Consider the following 26,689-nt stretch of genomic DNA (forward strand, 5'->3'; position numbering starts at 1 on the left):
AGCGCATGTGCCTGTTCTAGGTGACAGTGTCTACGCATGTTTGTGTGTCTGTAGAAGTGGAAACGATTCCGTACAAAAGGAGAATATTAGAAAAGCTGGATTTCCTGGGAAAGGATCAGAATGCCTCAACACTTGAGACTGAAACTCTTTTCTGTTTTTCTGCTCGCACGCTGGGGGGTCGACCGACTCTTGATTGGCCGAGTTGCAGGGCTCAGACAAGGCAGATTCGAACAGGAAAACGCAGAATGCGCCGCTTAGTCAGAGAAAGTTTAAATAAAAGACTGCCGCCTACGGTAGAGACAAGACGCAGACTGAGGACAGCGAGAGTCTGTTGAAACTCGACGCCAGGTAAACCGAGTGGCGCCTGAAGCTCGAGTCATAGCGGTAAGAAGGAAACAGATTCTTAAGTATTTTCCACCAGTTCAGGTATCCAGCGCTTCCAGTGCGTATGTGTGTTTTATTTTCTATCCTTTCGAGAAGCAACGTACAACATCATCGAAGCGAATGGGGTCTGGAGAGCGCTGAAAATGCTCCACGCTTCGACAGAGGCTCTCCTCCTCTCTGGCGCTTCGGACTTCCCCGTCTCGTCAGTAGGGCGTGTGAACAACCTACGCTTTCACTCTACTTTATTTGGGGCAGAGAACGCGTTTGCGGAAAGAAGCGAGTGCGGCGGAGAAAGAAAGAACCGCGGCGGCCTCGCAGGCAGACGTCTCGACGTCTCGAGATCGGGAGCCAGGAGGCGCTTCGGGTGTCACTGCGCCTCGGCAAATGCGAGGAAGAGCCATTTTGCTCGCTTTCTTCTATAGTGGCTCAGGTCCTTCGGGCACAGCGTCCAGTCTTCGGCGAAACCTCTGGGGAAACGCGCCGAAGAGCCTCTGCTCCCTGCATTTTTCGCAGCCGAGACCGGCGCGGTGTTCCCCAAGAAAAAAGAGCGATGCAACTTGGCAGAGAGAAGGAGGGAGGGGGTTGAAGACAACAGCGCTCGCTGTGTCGTTTGTCTTCTTTCCGGCCTCTTCGCCTCCTTTTCCCCTCCTGGAGCTCACGAAAAGGCACAAAGATACGCGCTTCTTCATTCTGGAAAACACTGGAAGAGAGAAGCGTCTCCTTCCTCCACATTTTCCGGTTCTTTTTGGCGCGGCCATACAAGTTCCCTCCCGCGTGTCTCCTCTCTCTAAGCCAACAAACCGCCCGCCTCAGTGCCTCGACGCACACCGCCTTTCAAGTTCGTTTGCGTCTTCGGTTTTCGGCTTTTTCTTTAAACTCGAGTTCCCTGCTCTTCCGGCCTTGTCTCCTTTCCTTTCGCCGTTCTTTTTTCCTCTCGCTTTTCGTTTTCGTCCTTTTTTTCCTCGGCGACATCGCGCGTGCAGGCCACTCTCGCAGCTTTTGCCCCCCCCCCCCTCATGCGAGGTTGCGGACCTGGTCGTCGGTTTCCTCAACTCTTGTGCGAGAGGAATTCTTTTTTAGCCGCCCAGATTCTCTGTCCTTGCCAGTTTCTCTCCGCCGAAACAGTTTTGGCGTTTCTTCTTGCCACCCTGAAAAGTCGCCTGTCTTCAACGATCCGCCGCGCCCGCCCAGCCCCCGGAGCGCATGTAGCGCTGTATGTACACCGCAAAACTGCGTTTTCACTCGGCGACGAGGAAACGCCGTTTCGGTTTCTCGACGTTTGTCTATTCTCTCGTTTCGTTCTAAGTCTCCTTTGTCACTGCCGCCCTCCTCTGAGGCGAGCTGGATGAGAGGAAGAGGATGGCAAGGAAGCAGAGGCGAACGACAAGCACAAAGGGCAACCCAGAGGCTCCGAGTAGAGGCGAGCATCCCAAGAAGGTCGGTTTCCATGGAGGAGAGGACGCCGAACTGAAAAAACGTACCTTTTTTCGAGAGAGCGACCATGGCTTTCACATCTGCGAACCATCGCGAGGAGTTCTCTTGCTCCTCTCACTCCTATTCTGGGTATTCGCCGTCTTTCCACTCTTCTCTCGCCTATGATCTCTCTTCCTCTCTCAGTCCCGGCGGCTGTTCTTCGCCTGTGCCGCCTCTGCTGCCTTCTTCTCTCCTCGACTCTCCCTCACTTTCTTCTTCTTCTCTTCTCCCCCCACCCCTCTGCGTCGGCTTCTCGCCGGGGTCCTCTTCTCTCTCTTCGCACATCTCGCAAGCGTCTTCCCCTTCTTCTTTCTCTTCCCTTCCTCTCGGCGTCGCCTCGCCTCCGCTGCCACTCACTCCGTGTGCGAACGACTCGCCTCCGCCGTGTTCGCCTCCCTTCTCTTCTTCTCCCCTCTCTTCCTCTTCCCCCTCGCCGGGCGCTTCTTCTCTCCTCTCCTCTTCTCTCCCGCCGGCGGCCTTCTCGCCTTCAGGCGCTACGCCTTCTTACGCCTTTGCTGCTCTTGCGTCCGCCGCTTCTTCGCTTTCTTCGCTCCCTCCTCTCGGCTCTTCTTCGCAGCCGGCGCCCCTGACGGCTGAGGAGATCCGCGCTCTTCCCTTTCTCTGCAGTCGGGTGTACGTCGAGTTCAGCGCAGACGCTGCTCTGCCTCCGGAGGTTCGCCTCGCGCTGCGGTACCCTCACGGCTACGAACTCGGCGTTTCAGGGAAGAAACCAAAGGTCGGAAAACTCGAACAAGTCGCGAAGCCTGAGAAAGGCCGCGAGGCGCGTCCACGCAGATACAAGGCAGAAGATGTGAAGGAAAACGCAGGCGCCAATGCAGCGAAACATCGAAAAGAGAGCGGAGGCCCAGATGCAGACAAGCACACACAAGGTGAGAACCAAAAGATGTCGAGAGCCAAAAGGCGAATGTTTTTCACACAGAGGGAATCTTGGATCTGGTGAGCAAAGACCCTCCAGACCTGAGTCGGCGGCCAACCTGTGGAGAGGACGAGAGGCAGAGGCAAAGATCTGAAACCACGAGAAAGACAAAGGAGTGTGAGAGAGCGAAGGCGAACAAAGGGATGAGTCCAGCTGAGAGACACTCAAGAGGAGAAGTCGTGGAGAAGGAAAAGAAGGGCAGAAACAGGAAGGGATAATGGGAAGCCAGACAGAGAGGAACAAGTTGAGGATAGCGAGAAGAAGCTACCGGTGAGTGAGGCGAGACATGAAGCGGTAGAGAGAAGCGAAGGCGAATCACTTTCTCGCTGTCTCTGGGGTGTCTCGACTTTGCTTCGAGATCTGTTCCGCTGTCCCCTTCTCTCTCTTTTCTGCAGCATTGGTCCTGCAAAAGCACGGAGACCCGCCAGTTTCTTCTGCTTGTCCGACGCGCGACAAAAGGGGAAGAAACGCATGCTTGTGCGACGGATGCCGCCTCGCACGAGCACTCGAAGAGGCGTCAAGTCTGTTGAGACCCTTTGGCCTGTCAATTGTGAAAAATGCAAAGTTCTTTCAACAACCTTCTTCCTCGACCTCGCAGCTGTGTCCACCGCGTCCTCCCGCGGCTCTGCCTCCTCCCGCGTCAGCGTTCTCTCTTCCTCAAGTTCCTGGCCTCTCGTCAACGCACAATCATGAAACCGGACTCGCGATCGTTCCTTACTCGCCTTCTTCTCTCTCTGTCTGTTCGCCTTTTCCCCAGGCGTCTTGCCCGTCTCTTCCTTCCCCTCCGTTCTCGTCTCCGCACTCGTCTTTGCGGTGTACGGACGCTGCGACCGTCGTGTGTACAGACCCCGAAAAGTTCTTTGCGGCGTCTGTACACCCGGCAGGTTCGCGGGTGTCCCGAGTCTCTGCTTTCGCCTCTCCTGCCTCTTCCTCGCCGTCGCTTCCTCTCGATCTTCTGCAAGAGGTAGTGACAGAAGTAAAGAAGGCTTTGACTTCGTACGTTTTGCGGGGGAAACCACCCGCAGCTCCTGTTGGGTCTGCTCGTACCTCGCTCTCTCTCAGGTCGAAGTCTGCCGTTGGCTGTGTCTCTTCCTTCGCGTTCGGTCCGCATGCTCCCGGCTCGCGGCTGTCAGACGCCTCCCAGATTCGCGTCAGACTCGCCGCATCATCTCGTCCTGCTTTTCACTCTTCTTCCTCACACTCAGCCTCTCCCGCCTGCAGCGAAAAGGTGCCAGAAAGGCAGGGGGGGGGACGCAGCGACGTCGAGGAAGAGAAGAGAGGCTTTTACTCAGCGGGCGAGAGGAAACCTGGACAGAAGACGCGGAAGGAGGAAGACAGCAGCATGTTCGACACGGACGCAGACACCATGGAGGGATGGATCGACGCAATCATTCAGCTTCACGACATCCAAAACGAAGAACGACAGGCGCTTGTCGTCACGAATCACTACGCGGGGATCTTCTCCAGCAAGCGCGTCGTTCTAACCTACACAAGCCACGAATTCAGGTGAGACCAACACAGAGAGGAGCTCAGGCGGGGGGAAACAGCCGGGCGGACGAGAGAAGAAAACGACAGAAGAACAAGCGAAGGAAGGGAGCAGAAGGAGGAAGAGGAAGACGGAGGAGAGCGAAGAGAAGAAATCAAGGACGGAACGTAGGAAGATTCTGTCCTCGCCTACAGAAAGCATGGGAATCAGATGCTCTGTCTGCAGTAGCTGCCGAATCGCATGCAGACGAAACGTATTCTTTTGTGTGGGGTGTCGCCTGCAGGAATCTTCTGTTGAAAGATCCGAGTTTGAGCTTTTCTTCCCTGTACGGTCCGAGGCTCGCGCCCGACGTCTCGCCGCTTTCAAGTGCAGCTGTCACCTCACCTTCTCTGTCTTCAGCTGCTTGGATGGCTACACAGAAAAAGACGAGAGGCGTCGTGAACGAGATACTTCAGCTGGTGCCGGGCTTTGCTCTCAAAACGCTTTTCTTTGACGGTAAACTACGGACGGATTCCAGAACGCATGCGTGCTCGACCTTCTCGAACTGTTTGCTCTGTCTATGCAGCATCTTTCTCTTGCTTCTGCTTCTCTCTCTCAAGTTCCGCCTCTGTCGCAAGCCCAGGGACATTAAGTCTTTGACGCATGCAGCATATCCACCTTCACACATGCATCCATGTCTCCATGTATATATAGAGAGAGATATAGATCTATAATTGTACGTATATATACATATACATCATATATGCACTTGTGCATATATGTATCTGTATATGTAGGGATGTAGGTATGCAGACCGAGAGACTGAGAGTGAAGGAGCCCAAGGTAGCAAGCGATAAGCAAGCCATATAATATATATATATATATGTGTGTGGACTCGTCGCTCTGTGTTTTATTTCTGTTTTCTTAGGGGCTTATGCCGAAGTGAGGCCGCTTCTTCGGCTTCTTCGTCGTCTGGCGTCGTCGTCTCTTTCCGCGAGTGCGTCCTTAGGTGTGAATTCATTCTCTTCTTTCGCCTCCTTCAGAGAGGCTGCCAAGACGTCTTTGCCTTCGTTGAAGAAGCGAGAGAGAGAGAAACAGGACAGGAGCCGCGACGGTCGGCGGAGGCCGAGCGAAAAGGGGAAGAGCGAGGAGGAAACAGAGACGGAGACTGAACAGACGAGAGAAGAGAAGAAAGAGAGCCACTCCGACGCCTCTGCGTCGACGGGGCAGGATCGACCGGTTCTGACAAGACCTTTAAAGGTACGAGGTAGAACAAGAGCATCTCGCGACACCACGCGATACATCTTGACATTTACGCAAGTGCACCGCGGAACAAGATTCCTCGAAAATACGTCAATGCTGTACTTTTCAAGCCTACATGGGTGTGTGTGTGGTAACACCCTCTGGAAACGGTGTCTGTACGGCCTGTGTGCTTTGAGGACTTGTTTTCATGAGATGCTTCTTGTCAGAGCATGTTTTCGGCTTACGCGACAGTGTGGGCGGCGCCTGTGGGTTGTCCCTGATTGCGTGCGTTCCCGGGTGTACATACACAGCTTCGTGTCAAGTTCAGAGAGCACCGGCCGGTCCGCGGGGTGTACAGACAGCACGGAGAGAGGGAGCGAAGCTTTCGAAACATGACTGTGTGTGTAATGTGTCTGTGCCCTTGGTCTTTGCCTGCCGCTCACTCTCTCTCTGTCGCGGCATCTGCTTCCTGGTTTCCAGGTCCTGTTGTTGGTCGCGTCTTTCCCAGTGAGAAACAGCCGCGTGAGAGTCGCGCGTGCAGAAATCGACGACCGCGCTGTTGAGGATGTGACCACGAGACGCGTAAGCGTTTTTTCTGCTTGGCTGGAACGGATGCAATAACTTGTCTCGAAATCACCTCGGCGTTCTCGTTTTCTCGACCTATGTTCTACAGGGAGAGCCATGCGCCTCAACAGACGAAAGTGCATGCCTCCTGTGGACGTCAACCTAGAGTAACTCTTCACAGTTCAGAGTTTGTCTCTCTAACAGAATGCGCAGAGAGTCTAGTGTGCATCCAAATATACGTTCTCGTGAAATCCATCATGTGACATAGAGAAAACCATGCATGCTTGCTCTTGTCGCCTCGGAGACACAAGCATCCCTCTAGTGTCTGGTCTCCAATACATATCCACCTGTAAATCAATTCCACATAAAAATGTAGATATATATATGTATATGTACATGTGTATGGGTGTGTGTGTGTGTGAATCGACGTTCAACGTTGACAAGTTGCTCTATGATGAGACAGCTCTCTCCGTTTGTCTCCTCCTGCCGCGCGTGGAATGCGTGCAACGACGCGGCATTTGCAGACGAAATATAGTTTCTTCTGACCGTTTTTTTCAGGCGACTAAACGCGTGAAGATTCGAGGCTCGTTGCTTCCCCTCGGTCTCTCCCGCCTCCTTCGGGCCTTCTCCCTCCTCGGCGGAGTGTCTCTGTCTCCGGCGCCCGAGTGCCCCTGGCGCACGGGCGCGTTGGGCTCCAAACGCCCTGAGGAGGGCGCCGAGGCCGGGCCAGAGGTCCAGCGGCCGGAAAACAGAGATAGAAGCCTGGGGTCGAGCGAAGTCTCCAAGTGTCTCGTGCTCCCTGATTTGTCCCTTTTTTTCGTATATAAGCCGCAGCCGCATGCAGGGGCTCCCTTCGCAGATGAAGAGCTCCTGCTCTGCTCACCTCATCGCATGGTAAAAACTCAAAACAGCGGGAAAAAAGGAAGTTCGTCTAGAGAGATGCCATCTACAGAGTAGTGACCTTTCGATACTTAGGTGTGTCTCTTTTTCGTGTTTGTCAGTCTTCGCGTTTTCGCTTCTCCTTTAGTCGCCGCGAATGTGTGTCTCCTCACGTGCATGCGTGGGGTCCTGAGAGAAAGGTTGAGTCACTGGCTTTGAATTCCCTCGTTCGTTTCTTCCTTTTCACACGTTGTTCTCTTTTTTCATTCCCTAGATGTTTGTTCTCTGTTTCCACGTATTCTCTCCGGTTTTCTGTTCTCTCTTTGAGTTCTCTTTGCTTCGCGTTCTCCGTTTTCAGGCCTGGCGACAATTCGGGCTTCTCGGAGGCCTTCTGAAAGAGAAGCTGCCTCTCGTCTACGAGCGCATGCGTTCTCTTTTCCCTCCGGCGTCATGGCGTTTCTCTCCAGAAGGCGTCGACCAACGGGGCGTGGTTAAGCAAGGTAAACGTCAAAAAACAATATTTTCCAAAAACATTCAACGTGGAGTAGAATCCGTGTTGTTTCCTCGTATAGAAATACTGGCTTTCCATCAAGAGACGACTTCTGAGCTCGAGTTTTCGTTGTTACTGTAGCTCGTTGCAATGCCACAGGATTCATGGTGCGTGGAGTGTCTCTCTACGCCGCTGCGCCGCGAGCGCTAGGAAGCGAGGAGAGAGAGAACCAGAATCTGACGGAGAAATACAGTCGGGGAGAGAAAGCAATAGCAAACGATAGTGACATCTGAGAGCGAAGGAATCTGTAAACGAGAGGCGAGAAATTCAACAACAGAAGAATTCCTCCGACGTCTGTTGAGAGTCGATCAAGGGCCGGCCAGACCGAAGCGGCAAAGGACGGAGATCACTCCCGAGAGACCGAAAGAGATTGAGAGAGAGACAGACCTTGTGGCACTGATGGGGGTCTCTCGCCGCCATCTTCTCCCCACCTGGCTTATCCGTGTTGTCTTGCTTTCTCTGTTTTCTTTCTTGTCCTTGTTCATCTTTTTGATATCGTTTTTCTTTGCGCCCCATTTTTCTGCTGTTCCTGCGACTTCTTCTCCCCGTGTTCCGCTTGGTTTTGTCGCCCTCGTCTCTGTCTTCGGAAAAGCCATCCTCGTCGTCTTCACCGCATCTCTGTGTCGCTTCTTTCTGGGTTTCTCTCCGCTTTGTCTCACTTCGTCTCTCTGCTCTCTCTTTGCTCTCCCTCTCCAGAGCCGCAGCCGACGCTCCTCGCCCTGCCCTCGACTGTCTCTGCAGACGAGGCGACAGACAAACGCATCTCCACGATTTTCGACGAGGACTTCTTGAACTCCGTCAGAGAAGAACTCTCTGGCATTTGCTGCGTCGCTCGCCCCATGTCCCCCGCAGAAGGCGAAGCTCTAGCGGTCAGGAACACCAACGCATGCAAAGAAAAAAAACAATGCATTTTTACAGAAACATGCTCATGTGTAATTGCATGCAGACGTCTGGTGTGTTTTTTTCTTTGTTGAAATAGCGCCATTTGCGCTGTGTTATTCGTCGCGTCCTGCAAAAAGAATGCGGCTCTCTGTGGCTCTCGCCTCCTCTCAAAGTCAAGACACAGGAAACAAGGAGTTTCCTTATCTTTCGAGTGGAGTTCCGACGGAGAGCCTCGAGGCGACGCTCGCAGATCGCCGCGAAACCTTCTCTTCCCTGTCTCTTCTTCTCTCTGTACAGACACTCTGTCCCCTGGTGGGGGCTCGCCAGGCAGCGCATGCGTTACGCGACCCACAGACCAGTCAAATGTTCCGCAGAGGTCTGCGCGTCTTCAGTCACCTTTATCCTTACAGATTTCACAGCGCTGCAGATGACCAGGTGCGTCTCTTTCTCTCGAACGAGAACCCACAAGGAAGCAAAGAGATCTCGCTCTCTGTCGAAACAGGCGACTGGGGCAGGAGAAGGGCATGGCGGGCAGGCTTCTGTGAGGACGCGTCATGGTGTTTCGAGAGTGGCGGCGAGGCGTGCGGTACTTGTTTCCCCTCATTCGGGACGTCTTTGTCGATTTTCTTCAGCTCGAAGCGAAATGCAGTGCAGCGTGACTCGTCATTTCATTTGTGTCGGAGCTTCCCTGAACTCCTTGAGAGTTTGACCGCCTGCGCGCGTCGACGTTCTCCCAGACAAATCTGTACATGAACGTTTTCAGCGCTTCTCGATCTGGTTGGCAAAAACATTCGACTGCCTTTCTTCTTGGCTCGATTGGCTCGAGTCGGACCTCTGTCTGTCTCGGTTACCTCTTCCTTTTCTCTCTCTCTCTCTTCTCTCTTGGTGTTCTTCCCCTTCTTCTCACGCTGATGTGAGCGTCCCTGTTCGTTCTCCTGTTTGCTCCTCTTTCTATCCTCCGTGTCTCCTCTTTCTTCTTCTCTTTGTTCTTTGCCTCTCTCTTTTCGTCTGTCTTCGTTTCAACGCAGCGTGGTTCGGACTGTGTTTTCGGTCCTCTTCTGCAGGCGTCTGCGTCTGCGTCGTCGCTTCTCTCTGCGTTTCTCGACTTCTTGCCGCCGCAACACTTCGTTTCGCAGCATTTCCTCCACTTCGCCGCGGCCTCGCGATCGCTGCCGGCACACACGGACCTCTTCCCCGTCTTCCGGCCCTCGTGGATTCAAGAAATGCGAATTCTGACGCGAAGCGCGGTCAACGGGCGCTCCGGGCGCAGCAAGGGTTTCAAGGAGATCCACGATTTCCAGGATTTCATTCTCTTCCTCAGTGACTCTCACCGCACAAAGTACGCCGCCGCAGGTCGCGTTTCGAGCTGTTGGTAGTGTCTTCTCCGTCTCGGGTGTTCAGCGTCTCAGGACTGTAAACTCTCCCTTTCTTCCAAAGAAAGTTCTGTTTCCTGTTCTGCTTTCTCTGAACTCCAACACACCAAGACAACCACCACGCAGAGAGTGGCAACTCTTCTTTCTTTCACTGCAGAGACGTTCGCATGCAGACGTGTGTATATGTGCATAGATATGGATCTATATGTATAGGCATTTTTATATAGGCATTTTTATATTGGCATTTCGATGCCTTTCGGAAAGTATGACCTTGCGCGAATTTCGATCCAGCGTATGTTGCTTTCGCTTTGGTGTCGCGCGCCTTTCCGTATCTGTTCTCTCTTCCTTCTCCTCGTCGGTTTCCTGCGTCGTTTTTCCCCTCCGGCCGTTCAGACTGCCTCGTCTCCGGACTCGCGTCGCGAGCTCTCTTCTTCGACGGCTCTCCCAGATGTCCTTCTTCTCTTTTGCTGCAGGCAAGAAGAGGACTTGCAGCTTGCACTGCGGTCCGCTCTGACCTCCAGAGAGCGCGGTTCTTTGATCTGCAGCGAGAATCTGTTTTCTTCTCTCGGCACGTTTCTCTCGGTTCTCAACAGACTTTACCCAGCGCCGTCCACTCCAGGAATCAAACAGGTGCGCCTGCAGAAGCTGGAGAAGAGAGTCGAAGAAAGCGCGTGGAAAGTTGTGTGCCAAAATCGAAGGGCGTTTTCCCTGGAGCCTCACTGTTCTGCTGGACAATGTTGGTTTTTCTCCTGCAAAGGTGTATTCTGTAAGATCGTCTCGGAGCCAGTTGCAGCGGCATATCGACAGTTCGTGGCACAGTAGCAAGTCTTTCCTTTCTTTCGCATGCGTTCTCAAGTGTCACCTTCTCTTCTCCTCTGCGTCTCCAGCGTCCTCGCCTTTCTACGTTTCGCTGGTTTCCCCCTGTTGCACGCACGGTGGCCTGTCTCCCCTTTCTTCCCTGTCTCCCTTTTCTTCCCTGTCTCCCTTTTCTTCCCTGTCTCCCTTTTCTTCCCTGTCTCCCTTTTCTTCCCTGTCTCCCTTTTCTTCCCTGTCTCCCTTTTCTTCCCTGTCTCCCTTTTCTTCCCTGTCTCCCTTTTCTTCCCTGTCTCCCTTTTCTTCCCTGTCTCCCTTTTCTTCCCTGTCTCCCTTTTCTTCCCTGTCTCCCTTTTCTTCCCTGTCTCCCTTTTCTTCCCTGTCTCCCCTTTCTTCCCTGTCTCCCCTTTCTTCCCTGTCTCCCTTTTCTTCCCTGTCTCCCTTTTCTTCCCTGTCTCCCTTTTCTTCCCTGTCTCCCTTTTCTTCCCTGTCTCCCTTTTCTTCCCTGTCTCCCTTTTCTTCCCTGTCTCCCCACGTTCTTTCTTCGTTTTCTCTGTCTTCTTTTTCTCCAGACTGGCGCGCGGCCCCAGTCCCGCCTGTCCGTGTTCGCGGTTGTCACCTCTCCGAGTCTCCTCGCGCGCTCTTCTGCTGGCGAGAAGTTCCTCGCAGCTGTCTGCCAGCAACTGTTCACGGCCAAGAAGGAGTTCGACTGGTGTCGCGGAGTCCGCCTCGACGTCCACCTCGTCTCCCCGGGATGGATTTTCGAATGCTACCACACCGTAAGAAGAAGGCAGAGTCGAAGTTTATTGTTTCTCGACGGTCACCTGTTTGACTTCCCTCTTCTTCTAGCAGGCCGTCTCCTTCTTCGGTCTGCGGCGCCGCTGCATCGTTGCCTCTAAGCACTTTGAAGGTCTGCATGCCTTCCACGAGGGGAAGCGGGAAGGCGAGATGCTGCGCGGCTTTTTTTGTCTCGTTTGCGGGTCGCTCTGCGATTTCCGCCTCGTTCGCCGCTTTGTCTGCTGCTCTTCTTCGCTTTCCTTTCGAGGGGGTGTCACTCGCTCTTGCAGGTCCAGTCAGGTGACGTCTGCTGCCAGACTCCCGCCTTTCCTGCTCCACGTTATAAAATGGAGTTCCTACGCTGGCGATGCTTTTGGTTCGTAGCGTCTGAGGGGCATGGAGAGACGAGCGAGACACAGACAGGGGACTTGTCGCTGGAGAGAGTATTTTGGACTCTGCTCTGCATGCAGGCGGGGTCTCGGTTCCGTCTCCTGTCCGCCGGTTCGTTTCTGTCTTTCGTTTCCATCTCTCTGTTTGCCTCGCGTTCCTCTCTGTCCTCTTCTTCTCCTTTTCACTTCCTTCAAACGCCTGCATCTGACCATTTCTTCCTCGCCGTGTTGTCCATTTCTCTCCTTGGGTTGCCTTGTGCACCTCTTTCCAGCATTTTCTTTTTTTGGCCTCTTTCTCTCTCGTTCTCTTCTCTCCTTCCTTGCTTCCGACGTCTTTTCTCTTCTTTCGCGGCTCGACAACTTCCTTTCCTTCTCCTGCTGCATGTCGTCTCTCCGCCAGGGATCGCTACGCCCGCCGTCCGGAGAGGCCTTTCACCTCGCATGGCCTGCCGCAGAGAGCGAGAGAACTGAAGAAGACGGTCTCGGAAACGACGACTCTCAAGACGACGAAGGCGCCTCTCCAGAGACGCGGACTCTTCCAGGGAGAAGCAGCGGCAGCAGAGGCAAAGCTGAACAGCGCGAGAAAGACCGAGAAGCTGTGAGGAAGGAAGTCGAAACAGGCACATCCCGCGACAAGGAGAACGCGCTTGTAGCCGCGATGAAAAACAAACAGAGACGAAGCGTTGACGAAACCCACAAGGAAACAGTGAAAGTGTTTCCCAGTCTTCAGCTGGAAGACGAGGTGAGCCGAAACGAGCGCGAACCTTGATAATGTTTCTCCGTTTCAACACAATGTATGTCGACCTTGGCAGACGCGAGTGGATGCCGTCTGCGGCTTCTGTGCTAGCCTGTTAGAAACCGGAAGGAGAGAGAGAGACTCTGAGTACGTCTGGCGACGAGAAGGATCTGAAAATTGGCTTCCTCTGTGTAAAAAGAGCACAGCGAGAGAGGCAGCCTCTTCTTCCGTCAGAGAGGAGCACAAGAAAAAAAGAAAGGAACGAAACTCCGAGCCGGCTTTTTTGTTTTCTTTTGCCTCTGCAGGTCCCGTTCGCGCACCTGCCCCTTTGGGGTTGGCTGTTATTTGTGTCTCCTTCAATTCCTCTCGACCAGAAAGATGTAGATTTCCTGAGACGGACGCGAGGCCTTTGTCTGGTGTCGCTGCCGGAGAATCCCCTGGAAAATCCCGGCGTTGTTCGAAAGAGTCTCCTCGACTTCCTCCAACGTACACACCAGGTCGCGCTCTCTCGAATTCCTTCCTTTCTCTCTCGCGTCGTCGTCTTCGCCGCAGTCATCGTGGCTCCTCGCGATGCAAGCACAGTTGCCGACCCAGACGCGAGAAAAAAAGACGCGACAGCCGCAGAGAGAGAAGACGCGCCTCCCAAGATTCGGCAAGCGCGACGCTCTGCTTGCCAGCGCCCGTCAGACTCGGGTGAGGCGAGCGACGCCGCGCTTCTGCGTCTACATGCAACAGAGGGTGAGCGCGAAGAGGTCGGCGAGAAGGAGAGGTCGAAATGTCTCTGGAAAGATCTGCCGATCGCGCCAAAAGCGCGAGACAGACTCTCTCCTGCGGCGTCGCTTCTCGCAGGCACGCCTCGCCCGGGTGTGTGTACAGCCGAGGACAACGCCGCGCGGGGTCGGAACGGGGGTCGAGGCGGGAAGGCGGAGAACAACGAGGAGGCTCTGCTGTCTGGCGTCTCGACACCGGCGAAGAAGGCGAAAAGAACTTCTGTCGAGGAGGAGGAGAAAAGTCGCGTGCCTGTCTCGACTTGCTCTGCTCGCGCGTCTGCGTCGACGCCGCTGCGCGTCGCCTCAGTGTCGCGCTGCGGCCCTTGGGAAGACGCCTGCTCTCCTTCGGCGCATTCGCCTGTCTCTGTGCCGGGCGCTCGGCGTTCGTCCAGCCGAACTCCATCGAAGATCTCAAGAATGCCGAGTGCGAGAAAGAAAAGGGGCGTTTCAGAGGTGAGCTCTCCGCCTGTCTGTTCTTCGCCTCTCTCGGGAGTCCGCCCGCGAGCTTCTTCCTCGCTCTGTCGCTGTCGAGAGGCGTGTGGCGGCTCTTCATGTTTGCCTCGACCCGCAGCGAAGAGTGGGCGAAGTTGCTCGGGGTCTCCACTCTCGAAACAAAGTCGACGACGCGCCTCAGGGCGAGAAGCAGAGAAGAAAGACGCGACCTCGCTCTCCTCCTGCGCTCGCTTCTGTCGCCTCACCTCCGTCATTTCGTTCTGTGTGAAAGAGAAGCTCGTGACAGTTCCTGGATTCCCGGGCATCCCCGTCGTCCGCCTTGCGTGGGTGGAGGCGGTGCTGCGACGACGAGCTTTCCAGGCTCTCGGATCCTTTCTGCTGCATGCAGAGAGCGCCGAGACGCAGAGAGACTCGGAGAGCCTTCCCCGAGACTCTGAAGACAACGCAGAGGCGCCCAGCGGCAGGGTGTTGCAGGGAACGCGTCTGCGGCAGGGCGGGGAGGGTGAAGATGGCGACGGAGCCAAGGAGGGGAGAGAAGGGAGGACTGGTGCGAAGCAAGAAAACGCTGAAGACATGTCGGGAGCAGGCGAAGAGATGGAGAGCTCTGAATGTCCGAAGCAGGGAGGGCAAGGGGGGAAGAATGGCGAAGGGGAGAACACACAAAGACGAGAAAAAAGGGGGCGACGAGAAGAAATCAAAGACTCAAGACCCGGAGTCGAAACAAAGAAGGGGCGAAAGGGCACAGTGTAGTCACGTCTGGAGAGGGTGGCCAATGCAGCGACTTCTTTCTGGCCTTGTCAAAGACAACTGCTTTGCTCAAAAAAGTGTTTTGTCATAACTCTGCTTCCGGAAAGTGCGAGATGGACCCGGATGAAATGAAGTTCTTGTTTTCAACCACTTGTCCTCTAAAAAGTCCAGAGAGTTCTTCCACCTCTGAAGCACAGATCAGTGTACAGAGACCATTTCGTCTCACGCAAATCACCCAGCACAAGCCAAGACTGGAGGAAACGTACACCTCAACAAGGCGAAGAAAGTCTGTGAACACGGATTAGAATGACACCGCGGACAACAGTCGACAACGCTGCGCGAGAAAAGGATGTCTTGGACGTTTGTCGATTCGAGTCGAAAATCCCCAGAAAGCAGCACAAGAATAGAGCGAGACACCAGATTCTCTCTTTTCCATCCCGGACTTCGTGGTATCCTCGCTGCACCGTAGAAAAACCGTAGTAGTCCAAAGCAGGCAAGCTGGAGAGTTCGGGTCACTTTGGCTCCATGCGCAAAATGTCAACCACGCGAGCGAAGACGAGAGTCTGGGATCGCTCCTTGCGTTTCTCTGTGGAGGGGGTCTGGCGCAAATCAACAGACTGCGAGTTTTGGAGCTCCTCAAAGTGTCGAGAGAAGCCGCGGAGTCGCCCTTAGTCGTGCTGCTATGTAGGTTCAGGCTTCGTTGATTCTCTCCCTCGCTGGAGGGTGACAGCTGACACGAAGAAAGTCTGTAAAGGACTCACTAGGTGAGGCGACCTAGAGAGATAGGAAAGGGCACAGAAGGGCTTGGGGTGGAAGGACTATATTGTTTAAAAATTCTCACTAACAGCGGAAAAAAAGCACTGCTCAGCTGGTTGTAGGATCACGTCATCGTCCCGCGCTTCGCTGTCAGACGTTATGCGACAGACTTCAGGTCACACAAATGAAAAGCATGACTTAGAGTATAGACCTGTTTCGTTTGTTATCCGTACCCTTCTTCCATAGTTCTGTTGCGGGGAGTGTAGAATGCGTTCCAGAAGGAAGGCTGCGGTCCTGCAGAATACGCATTCAGTTTGATGTACGTGCGGTATCGGTCGCAAACACCTTAGGGAAAACACGAGTACAAACGCGTTCTTATTTCTGCAGAGTTGCAAGAACTATTTCAATGACTGCTCTCGTAGGATCGTGGGCCTTGACTCCAGTTGCAACCGCGAGCACCGCAACCCAACTGCACTAAGAGTCCCAGCTTTTTCATTCCGAATAGTGGCTTCTCCACTTAAAAATACATCTCATCTCCTCTGAACTATCTCTCTCTTCTCGGAAGGGATTGCACCCTTTTACATGTTTTTTCCCTCTGACTAAATTCTAGGAATCCAGCTCTAACTTTCCAGCGAAGAACGCACAAGCCGAGCTGATGGTTGTTCCGCGTGGACTTCAACCACTGCCAACACCCGTGCTTGGATGGAGAGGTTTTTTCACCTAAACTCCAGACATTTTTTTTTGCACTTTGCATCCCACCTTTTCCTTTCCAGGATGTAAAAAAAGAGTTTCAGAGATCTCCACATGTGTCTACAGGGTTCGACGAGTTCCAAGTTTCGACATCAGTTCTTCCCTCGGCGAGATTGTTCGAAGGGTCTGACGACGTGAGTCGTTGAATCTTGGGTCGCTGCAGCCTTTACCTTGATATTTTCTCCAGAGGTTCGCAAACACGCAAGCCCCTCTCTCGGATTCACAGAGAGCTGAAACTCGTTTCAGAGAATGCTGTCTATGTGTGCGACGCAGTAAACGTTTTTATCGTGTTGTCGGCGCAACTCCCCGACTGGCGGCACTCGACTGTGTCCAGTGAAATTTTCTGTTTTCCTTGTTGCGCGGGGCACGCAAAAAACGGTACTTGGGAGCGTATTGCAGACGTGGCAAGTCGCTGGAGACTCTCAGAGAGCCCTGGAACGCGACGAGATCGTTTTCTGCTCGGACTCCATCCAGCTTCCAAGAGGTTTGCACGCTCGAGAAGCCGGTGAGAACGACCTTCCACGCACTGCGCGCGTCACGCTCTCCGAAGAAACGTCAAGACTTTGGCTAGGTCCGTCGCGAACTACACGTCTCGCTCAGGTTTTCTGAGAAAAGCAGTCGAGAGATGAACTGCGGACTCTCGCTGCGTGTGTTGCGCTTTTCGCCTGCAGCCTGCAGACTTGTGAGGTGACAACTAACAAAGCTTCTTGTGCCACGACTCGTCCGGAGGCCAGGCCAACACCTTCAGCCTTCCGCAAACGTCGCACTGAAATCACGCGCGAAGCCCCAAAAGGTTCTTCAGTTTTGCCTCCATTGCGTCAAGCGCCGGTTCCCCATTTGTTGTCTCTGGAGGCAGGACGCACGGGCTGCGTCTGCCTCGAGAGAGCCTCTCTCGCGAAGAACGGGACAACAGCGTGTGTTTCCCGAAGAAACGCGTCCAGCGAGGAGGCAGAAGACCTGGCACGCAGAAGTGGTAGACCTTTTGCATGTGAAGGCGCTGGAGAACGCAGCTGGAAAGTTTTCTTCGTGTGAAGACTCAAGGATTTGCTGAATCTGAATCAGCGTTCTTTTTTGGGGCTTCCTGAGCACGGGGGTGGTTCTTTTTCGGGGGAAGGGACGCGAGCGGAACTGGTCCTCTGCTTGGAAAAAGGCAGCGCCTTTTCTCCTTCGAAATTGAGAACTGCTTTCCACGTCTGAGGTTGAAAAAAAGCAAATTTGTGGCGTTTGCGTGACGCGACGACGCCTCTGTTTCCCCGCTCTCCCGTGCACGCGCGTCACTCGCGCGAGTCGGCGCCATTTGCATGTGGAAAAGTTCGCGGGCTCTCCGCGCCCAACTGCTGGTTTCGCGTCGATTCTCGGAAGACACAGACTGGACTGCCTCTCCAGTGGTCTGATCAGTGTTTCGAGCGAAAAAACAAAGAGATCGCGACTTTCCCTCTGCAGTGAGGCGCGCGCGTCAGTTGACGAAAGCGTCGACACACACACACACATGCCGCGCTGGTGGAGAAAGCGAAGGTAGATGTCGCTGTTGCGGCAGTTTTCCCGCTTGAAACGAAGAACCAACGGCCTCGCTGTTTCGTTCGGCAACTTCCGCTTTTACGGTGTAGAGAACTTCTCTTGAAACGGCTCTTGGTGTTAAAATGCTAAGCATGTTTTGACTTTTCCCCCGCGACCCGACGCCTGCCGAGCCTCAGGTTCTTTTCGACGCCGATTGAGTTTCATGACGCTTCTCTTCTCCTCGCTTTCGCTCCCAGCAGGCCGTCAGCAGAGGTAGGTCTTTTGAAAAAAGAAGTTTTCGTGGACTCTCCCACCCTCGAGAACTTCTTGCAGGGTGACTGGAGAAACGAGGCTGGGTCTTCAGCGCCTTGCATCTGGTTAGGAGCGAGAGGAAGTTCCTTCTTTTTCGCGTCGAATTTTGGACAACCTCGACTCTTCGGCTATAGTTTCGCACATGCCCAGTGGACTGCAAACGACGGTTAATTCTGCGAAGCGTTTTGACGTTCAGTGGCGGTCGCCGTGAAGCTCACTCCGCATTCGCTCGGCCTCTCGGCGCAGCGGAGTCTTCTTCATCGTTTGAGGGACCTTCATGCTTTTATGCACTGGGAGGTGCTCAAGTGTGAGCAGGACGAAGCCGTCGAAGAAGACACAAGCGCGCTTTTGAGGAACGCGAAGATGCGACAGGCATCGCGACAAAAAGAATGGACACAGACATGACACTGTTGTTGAGCCCTGTGTTTCTCGTTTCAACGCAACTGCTGACGGCACTCTGGGGTCCTTCTCTTTGTACGCGCGTAATGCACATGCATGGTGCTGTGTGTCTGCGTCGAGATCTGAGCACAAGTGGCTAGAAGAGACGACGATATGCACAGGAAGGAAGAGAAGCACAGTCCGAGCCAAGGACGCGAAAGAAAAGTCGCGTCAAGTCCGTTCAATGGACTTCCGAGGAACAGCAAGACGGTTCGGTCGCGAGCAGCGTTTCACAGCACGAGCCTCCTGGTTTCTGTTTGCTTCCAAGACTCTCGAAAGTGATTTTTTCTGGAAGAACCCCCTGCGAACTGTTCGAGTCTGCGTTGACGGACGCAGTGAGCTGAAGAGGAGGAACTTGTCAAGCATCACTCGATTTACGCAGAGAAGAGGACAACGCCGTTTCCTGGCTCGTGCTTCACTTTTTCCCCCTCCATTCTGCCCTCTCTTGTGCGACCCCACCTACGTTACAGCGCAAGAGGTTCGCTCTCTAAAGGTTCGTTCCTGTTCCATCTCCGAACTTTGCTTCTTCTGCGTTGTTCCAGCCTGTGCGATCGACTCGGACCCGCGCGAGACTGTTGAGCCTTTCGTGCTGACGCCGATGTCTCTGCGAAAGCGACAGGAGGAGCAGCTGCACCAGGCGTTGCTCCTCTACCTCCAGCAGCGGTTCCCAGAGACGGCGCGGGTGTTCCAAGAGGAAGCACAACTCCATGTAAGTCGAAAAAAAGATGGGAGGGAGGGGCTTCACAGTCACTACGCAGGCGCGACATCCGTTTCGACAGGAGCTGCGCGAACGCCGCCGGATCCTCAGACGCAGTCCAGGTCGAGAACGTTGCTCGCAGCCGCCCTCGCCAGATGGCCGCGGCTGTATGTACACCTCAAGTGGTGGACACGAAAGACATGTGGGACAGAGGTGACCGCTTGCGCTGGAGATCTAGGAGACATGCAAACAGGCTTGAACGCAGACCAGAGCCGGAAGCGAGTGTAAACGGTTTCAGGCGACGCAGAGGTTTCTCTCGGCAGAAGTGACGTCTTGTAGAATCTGCATGCAGGTCGAACAGACTGGAGCTTCTCTTGAGCGTTTTTCCTCTTTGGAAGAGAAATTCAGATGCAGTTGCGAAGGTTGATGAATATATGCAGCGAAAAAAACGCGACGCGTGGGGTTCGATGTCTCTGGTGTACGGACGCTCGACATGAGGAACACAGTGGACTCGTCATTTGTGGCATCCTTGAGTCTCTGGAGACGCCCGGAGCTCTCGCCTCTTTTCACCAGTCTCGCCTGCACGAGAGGAATCTGCGCTGCTTTTCTGACTGGCCTCGGTCACATTGTTCTCCGTCAGATCAGACAGCCAGACAGTCTCTTCGCTTTTCCTCTCCTTCACAGTGTCGTCTCCTATTTGCGTCCTTCCTTTTTCACTCGTGATTCGATTCGCCTCTTCGACACACTGCGGCTCTTCACTTCGCGTTGCAGATCCCCAGAGCCTCTGTCGTGGACTCTTGCTTTCGTTTGTCCCTATCCCTTCTTTCAGCATGTGTCTGTCTTCCTCGTCTCCCCTCCTTTTTTTCTGCTCCCCTCTCCGTTTTTTCTGATCTCCCCTCTCCGTTTTTTCTGCTCCCCTCTCCGTTTTTTCTGCTCCCCTCTCCGTTTTTTCTGCTCCCCTCTCCGTTTTTTCTGCTGCCCTCTCCGTTTTTTCTGCTCTTCCCTCCCCGGCATCTTTCTCATCTTCTCGGGGTTCCCGCTGCGCCTGTTCCCGTGGCTGTTCTGTCTCTCCCCCCGTCTCACTGCGTGCTTCTGAGCCCCTCAACATCACGCGTTTTCTCGGTTTTTCCTTTTTCTCTGTCTTTTTTTCTGATTTTCGCCTGTTTTCCCTCGCCTTTTCTCTCTCTGCGTCTGCTTTAGGGGGGCACCGCGGGAGTGTCTGCAGACGCCTCGAGTGGAGGGAACCTCGAGAACGAAGGGGCATCTCCCGGGCGAGAAAGACTGTCTGCGGCTCTCGACATGGACGCCGACCTGCTCCCGCGGCGATGGGCGGCGACAGCGCGCTTGCAGGCGTCTGTGGCGCGTCTGCAGAATCAGGTGAGTCGACAGCAAGAGCAGATCGCTCTCCTCATGTCGGCGGCTGCAGGACGAGACGCAGGAGGAGACGCGTTCGCTTCGGAGCCCTCAGGGGCGAACGGGGCGGTAGAGAAGGACAAGGAGGCCGCTGTCCACACAGCTGAGGACTCAGCGAAGAGAGAAGAGAGATCCCTCACGCTCCCTGCCGGACCTGCGGTGTACGTACTCCCGGGCCAAAGGTGCCCCGTCAACGCCCTCGCAGTTCATCCCCTTCTGGCTCAGCTCGTCACTGCCGCAGACGACGGCATCGTCCGGGTGAGGGAAGGTTGAGGACGAGAGAAAAAGAGAGGAGAGAGGGAAGAAGGCGGATTGAAAGGAGAAGAGGAGAGAGGAAGATACGCCAGCCTCGGAGAGTGAGAGAGAGGACGGAAGCGAACTTGCTGAAGAGAAGGACGAGACACAAACGCAGGGGTGTCCACGCGTGGAGAGCAGCGGACTACATCATGTTACAGGGAGGCGTCTTTCCAAGAAAAAGCTTTTCCGTGGTTGTGAGAACCTGAGACTGTTACGTTTCGAGAGACAAAGAGGGAAACATCTCAATTGCATGGGGTGTGACCGAAAGGCAGAGGCACAGAAGGGCACCTGTTTAGTAAGTGGATGAACGCTTTTTACGCCTGGCATGTATGGATAATATGGATAATACTCGACGCTTCTATAGTTAAAACCGGTACTGTTGGAACGACGTGGATTTGGGGGGACGAGGCGGTCGATACACGCCTCTCGATACACTCCCTGCCTGGGAGGTTTTCTTCTTCAAAACGCAAAGAAGACTGCAAGTGTCTCTCTTTTCTCTCAGGTGTTCCATATCATGCGAAACTCGGGCAAGTTCGAGAGTCAGTTCAAGGCTCACAGTGCATCCGTCAATGACGTTGCCTTCGATCCGTCCGGCCGCTGGTGCGTGGGTGTCCGTCGGAGTTTTCTTCGGCAACCTGCTCGCCTCACAGATTTCACCGTGGCGCTTCTTTTATTCCGTTTTCTTTTTCTTTTGTCGCGCTCTCCCTCTTTCTACGACTCCCTACGTGTGTGGGTTCTCTCCTGCCGCCTTTCCGTCTGTGCGGTTGTTTTCCCTCCTGGGTGGCGTCTGCCTCTTGCTTCAGCTTTCTCTTTCCTCGCTCGCCTCTCTTTCGAGCCTCCATCGCCGGAGAGTTGGTCTCTCGCACTCCACTGCGGCGTCTTTGCTTCCCTGCGCAGTGTCTCTGTTTTTTCTCTCTGCGCAGCCGACTGCTGAGTTGTTGTCACAGCCGGGTCTGCATTTTTCTCTCAGGTTCGGAAGTGCATCCTCGGACATGACAGTGCGCATCTTCGATGTGCAGCAGAACTACGAACCTTTCAGGACACTTCAGGGTCATGACGACGTCGTTTCTGTAAGGCTCTAGACAGACCCTATTTCAGCGCTTTCTTCGCGCTTCTTTCCTCGCCTCTCCTCCCTGGTATCTTTATTCTCCCTCGTCTCCTCGCCGTGCTCTCTTCCCCTCTCTCCCCTCATCTGCCCGTCCACCCCTCTCCCTTTGTTTCGCAGTCCTTCTCCCGTCCACTTCATCTCCAGCAGCATGGCGTACCCTCTCCGTGTCTCGCCTGCTCTCCGGCGGCTTCCACATCTGGGGGAGACTCGGTTTCTGTTTTTTTCAGGCGCTGCAGTTCTGTGAACTCGCGGGCTCGCGTGCAGGCGCCCAGCCGTGCTCGGCCTTCAGCGCCTCACCAGACGTTTCCTCTGTCTCCTCGCTCTTCGTCTTCTCCTGCTCACGTGATGGAACAGTAAAGCTGTGGTCTCTCGCCTCGGGACTCTGTCTCCGGACGTTCTCGCCGTCGCCTGAGGAGTCTTTTTCGCTCAACAAGGAGGCGTGGATTCGAGACGTCGCCGTCCCCGAAGAGTCGCTGCGGGCCGCGAAAGTCTTTGCGAGCTGTGGCAACGGTCAAAAGTAAGAAACATGCGCGACGCATACTTTGCACAGACGCGAAGCCGGTGTCTTCCACCCTGTGGCGAGGAGCTGAAAGGCTGCTGAGACACGCACAGCCGCTAGGTCTGTCTCCCTGGAGACCAGCAGGTGTTTCTGAAAGGTTTTAAGGATATGTCGGCGAAGGTATAGAACCTGTCTGGGTGGAGAAAAGGTCTGTCTCTGGGGCGTTGCCGTCTGTGGCTTCACAGTGGATATAGAGAGTCAGGGTGCTCTGCGGCCCGGTTTGTTCTTCCCCTCGTTGAGATCTGCCAAAGGACCCTTTGGATTCGCTTTTTCTGAGGGGGAAATGGGTCGTAAAAACAATGAAGTGGTGAAGTTGGGGCGCCCTCAAATCGAGCGTCGCCAGGTCCACGTGGAAAGGCCTGTGTGAACGTTTCGTTTTTTCAGAGTGACTCTCTGGCGCTACGACTTGGGCGTTTCAGTTCGGGAGATGACCGGACACTCGCACGTGGTTGAGAGTGTCGTCTTTGCGTCAGAAAAAATGCTTCGGCTGCTTCACGCTCAGAAGCGAGCTCCTTCGCCTCTCCCTGGAAGTATTCTCGTAAGTGGACGCCACCCATTCTCGACAGCGTTTCGCTCTAGGGGAGACACGGCCTGGTCGTTCTCGCTCCCGGTTGGTATGTGACTCAAATGCGTTTCACCGTTCTTGATATTGCATTGGCATGTTGATGACATAAAGATGGACAAACCACCGGTTTTGGATGGACCTGCGTTTAACACCACTCTGTGCTGGTCTTTGGCGGCCGTGGGCCGCCTTCAACGGGAAGGCGAAGCAGTTCACAAAACGGTTCGAGGTCTTTCTGCTCCATCCGCTCACGCTCTGTCGAGGGGGCGCGAGTTCTGCAGCGAAGCTGGTTTCCCCAGACAAGCACACACATGGAACGGCGCGCAACTCTGCTGATGCTTCCGAGGCTCCTCAAGAACCAGCACAAGCTGCGCGTCGAAAAAGAGCACCACCGCCTGAACTGTGTGCATTTGCCTTTTGGGGGGACAGACGCGATCTGCGTGAGCCGACCACAGGGACGGCTCCGCGACGCCAGGGTCCGTTGTGAAGCGTCCTCGTTTGCTGTGGAACGAATAGAGACCACCGGCGTTCACAACCGGTGCAGGAAGAGATACAGACAACCCAGTCGGCTCGTTACCGTCTTTGCGAGTCCTTGCTCGAGGCGCGCGAGAGAGGGAGAGATTCGCTTGCGTGTGCCAAAGAAAGAGGAAAGCAACTTCTCAGACGCTACGGTGATCAGAGCCGCGTTTTCTGGGCGATCGACCCGTTGCATCACGCCCAAGCTGCAGCGCACCGACGCAGGTCTCTGCAGAGGCGACTGACGTCTCTGACAAAACAGGTCTCTCTCTTCTGCGTGCTTCCCTGCATGCCGAATGTCCTGCGCCACAGACCTGGAGAGGTGGAAGCCTCGAATGTAAAACACTCGAATTTCCAAAAGACGATTTCCTGCTGCGCCCACGAGTTTGTGGCTTCCGACTGTCACCGTGCGAGACTCGCGTCTGCGCTTCCCTTCTGCTTTGAGAGACTGTGGCTTGGCATCGCACTTCCACTTCTTTGCTGCATGCAGGACGAAACAGCTCTTCAGGAAACTGAGAAGTCTGCCGGCACCAGCAGCGTCTTGCGGGTCGCTGGCCTTGTCCTCTTTTCTGCATCAAGAGATCGAACGTTGCGCATGTGGGATGCTATGCAAGGCACAACCATGCATGTCTTTGTGAGCGAAAAGTGATCTACGGTGATGGAGAAGAGCGAATAAAGTACACCGAAAGAAGAGAGAAAGAAGCGGGAGTTGCAGAAGAACAGTAAAGCGCTGAAGAAGAAGGAAGAAGGAAGAAGGAAGGGAGAAGTGAAAAAGAGGAGGGGGGAGATGGGAAGGGAGAGGGAGAAGAAGCGGGCAACGGAGGAGAGACAGACCACGACGCGACTGAGTCACAGACGAGACGGCTGTGGACGCATGTGTGTTTTCGACCGTAAAGAGAATGCAGACAGCACGTATGCCGCCAGAGTCTCTGTTTCGAAATACTCGCTTCCATATCCATAAGATGCATTTATAAAATAGTGACTCTTCTGAGGGGGAATGCGCCCCCGTGTGTCTATTTTCTCTTCAGCGTATATATATATATATATGTATATATATGTATATATATGTATATATATATATACATGAACCCTGAACCGTTTTTTACAGGAAGTGTGTCTGTTTTCTCCCTTTCTCGTTATATCCGTATATATCTATGTATGTGTGTGTATCTCACGATGAAGTCCATGTAGCGAAGACGTATGTTTTGTTTTGTCCGTGTCTCACTCTACATCTATATTCGTTTTTTTTATGTGGACGCAGCCGTATTTCAGTTGAGAGATTCACCGAGAAGGTGTTAGGTGGAGAGGAACAGTTTTTCGGTGCATGCAGGGCAGCTGGGGTGTACGCGTTTTTTCAGGTTGGCCATGACAACTGGGTCCGCCGCGTCGTGCTTCATCCCGGAGGGTCTCACATTATTTCTTGCAGTGACGATCGTTCGATTCGGTGCTGGAATATTCTATCTGGTGAGAACGGAAAGCTGGGGCATTCGTTGTCGGCGCAAAGGCCAAGGCACAGCGAGAAGCAGAGGATGAACGCATGCACAGATCGAGGCTTACGCAGATCCCAACGGAGGGAAGAGAGACGGTAAAGCCACCGCACTAAGTGGGCCAGCTGGCAAGGAGGTGGACTGCAATCCTATGGAGGAGTGCCGACGCCATCTCACGAAAACAATCTTCAGTTATTATAAAACGATTCGAAAGTCAGTAGCAGAGAAACGCTGCGTTCGCTGTCCAGCGTGCTTCGGTTAATTCTGTTTCTCGGGGCGCAGATGCTTTCTGGTGGCTGGGGGTTACGTGTGGATCTTTGTCAAGGCCAGACTTCTACACTTTTCTGTAAACGAGCAAGGCATCTGGAAGGCCTTCAACAGTGAACACAACGGGGCTCCTCTCGGTGTTTCTTCGCAGGCGCATGCGAGCGAGTTCTCTCATCCGCTCACTCCCAGTTCGTCACATGTCTTGGCTTCGATTTGTCGACGCAGCTGCTCGCGAGCGGTGAGGCGAAACACGTTGGAGGGAAGTGGAAAAACATGCAATGCATGGAGAGACTTGCATGCGTATTCCCGCGTAAAAAGAACGAGAGGCCCACCGCCATCTTAAACTACGCTTTCAACTGTGACGGATATGTTCGTGATCAGTCGTGTAGAGGCGTTAGCAGGTTATATATATATATATATATATATATAGTAATCTATATACATATATGTATAGTTATATATATATATATATATATATGCGGATGAGTGCTCGAATTCCTCTTGGGAAGAACAATTCTTTTTGCTTCATGTGAAGATTGGCACATCGCATTATGCCTCCCAGTGCCTCTGAATATGTTCGGTTTCACTGTATGTATGTGTGAGGCCATTGAGGTGACGACAGGGAAATTTGATAGAATCGGAGTGGATGAGAGAAGCACCCGCATGTGAGGTGGAAGGCAGCTATCACATGAAGAAGGCAAACCGATAAGCGACAGGGCTGCAGAGCTGGGGGTTCGAAATAAGCCTTTCTCTTTTCATGTGTTTACCCATGCACCTAAGTCCGTGCACAGTAGGTTTGCCGACGGATCCAAGAAACCGTATGTCTGCATTGGCAAGTAAGGTAGTGACCGCGCATAGATGAGTCTCTCTTTTATCTACGGCGCGTGGGTTGTTCCTCCTTTTTCGAGGACATTTTCTTTCCACATGTTTCTCTTTCGCACATTCGTTGTTTCCGCTGCTTCTGTATTTTGTTGTCGACTGTACAGGATCCCTCGACTGCACAGTCAAGCTCTGGAGCTGCAATCGCGCTCAGCAGAAGGAACTCGCCGAGAAACAGTTGAAGAAAAGTGAAGGACCTGCATGACGAGATGTCCACTGTCTTCGCCTTGAGTTTCCCAGTCAAATTTGCCCGTTCCCGTTGCCATTTCTGTTCAGCTTCTATTCGTTTCGCTGGACTTACCTAGTTTCTGGACCCTGCATCGTCGCTCACTCACCGTACTTTTCCTTTGTTCCTCCGACCTCCTCTGTTTTGGGGTCGGGAGAGGCATCCCGAAGCAAACAAGTTCACACAAGTTTTCAGAGAAGCACGGGGCGTCCACAGCGGTCGTCATGCTGGTGCATACAAGTGCATGCGTATGCTTTCAAAAATGGATGCAAGCACACCAATGTGTGGACTTGCGAGGTATGCATACGACTTACCCCCCGTGTGTACGGCATCTGCTGACACCCATGGTCACATCGGTTGTTGTCTAGTCGATGTGGTTCTCGGAGGAAACAAATCTTTTGTCTCCGAAACAGCTGGAAGGTAAATCCTTGAGAAGCGCGGCTCATAGGAGTCGAAACGGACGGAGTTTAGCAGACCCCCCCGAGTGAGGG

At 53.8% G+C, this 26,689-nt stretch overlaps 2 protein-coding genes across 2 annotated transcripts; both read left to right on the forward strand.

Moving 5' to 3' along the window:
- The first annotated feature begins 1,229 nt into the window (after positions 1 to 1,229).
- TGME49_319580 (hypothetical protein) lies at positions 1,230 to 14,559 on the forward strand. Its single transcript, XM_018782957.1, has 14 exons — positions 1,230 to 2,747; positions 3,190 to 4,300; positions 4,564 to 4,775; positions 5,188 to 5,519; positions 5,982 to 6,083; positions 6,624 to 6,959; positions 7,303 to 7,444; positions 8,191 to 8,363; positions 8,674 to 8,811; positions 9,441 to 9,715; positions 10,223 to 10,379; positions 11,135 to 11,341; positions 12,129 to 12,470; positions 12,770 to 14,559. The coding sequence occupies exons 1-14, from the start codon at positions 1,886 to 1,888 to the stop codon at positions 14,435 to 14,437; spliced, it is 6,057 nt and encodes a 2,018-aa protein (XP_018638030.1). The 5' UTR covers positions 1,230 to 1,885; the 3' UTR covers positions 14,438 to 14,559.
- A 2,788-nt stretch (positions 14,560 to 17,347) lies between these two features.
- On the forward strand, positions 17,348 to 26,643 carry TGME49_319570 (WD domain, G-beta repeat-containing protein). Its single transcript, XM_018782956.1, has 11 exons — positions 17,348 to 18,896; positions 20,085 to 20,555; positions 21,097 to 21,194; positions 21,565 to 21,664; positions 21,930 to 22,219; positions 22,646 to 22,799; positions 23,830 to 23,973; positions 24,698 to 24,803; positions 25,245 to 25,331; positions 26,080 to 26,495; positions 26,567 to 26,643. The coding sequence occupies exons 1-10, from the start codon at positions 18,372 to 18,374 to the stop codon at positions 26,175 to 26,177; spliced, it is 2,073 nt and encodes a 690-aa protein (XP_018638029.1). The 5' UTR covers positions 17,348 to 18,371; the 3' UTR covers positions 26,178 to 26,495; positions 26,567 to 26,643.
- Positions 26,644 to 26,689: the final 46 nt, after the last annotated feature.

Source organism: Toxoplasma gondii, chromosome IV (assembly GCF_000006565.2).
Source record: "Toxoplasma gondii ME49 chromosome IV, whole genome shotgun sequence".
Taxonomy (NCBI): Eukaryota; Apicomplexa; class Conoidasida; order Eucoccidiorida; family Sarcocystidae; genus Toxoplasma; species Toxoplasma gondii.

What these genes read in the sequence shown, in the direction of transcription:
- TGME49_319570 (XM_018782956.1), top strand. Translation starts at nt 18,372, where the DNA reads ATGGACTTCCGAGGAACAGCAAGACGGTTCGGTCGCGAGCAGCGTTTC. An exon ending in CTCTCCCTGGAAGTATTCTC is followed by an intron (nt 22,800 to 23,829) that starts GTAAGTGGACGC and finishes TGCTGCATGCAG; the next exon opens with GACGAAACAGCTCTTCAGGA. An exon ending in GACGCAGCTGCTCGCGAGCG is followed by an intron (nt 25,332 to 26,079) that starts GTGAGGCGAAAC and finishes TCGACTGTACAG; the next exon opens with GATCCCTCGACTGCACAGTC.
- TGME49_319580 (XM_018782957.1), top strand. Translation starts at nt 1,886, where the DNA reads ATGGCTTTCACATCTGCGAACCATCGCGAGGAGTTCTCTTGCTCCTCT. An exon ending in TTCTGACAAGACCTTTAAAG is followed by an intron (nt 5,520 to 5,981) that starts GTACGAGGTAGA and finishes CCTGGTTTCCAG; the next exon opens with GTCCTGTTGTTGGTCGCGTC. An exon ending in CAGAAGGCGAAGCTCTAGCG is followed by an intron (nt 8,364 to 8,673) that starts GTCAGGAACACC and finishes CTCTCTGTACAG; the next exon opens with ACACTCTGTCCCCTGGTGGG.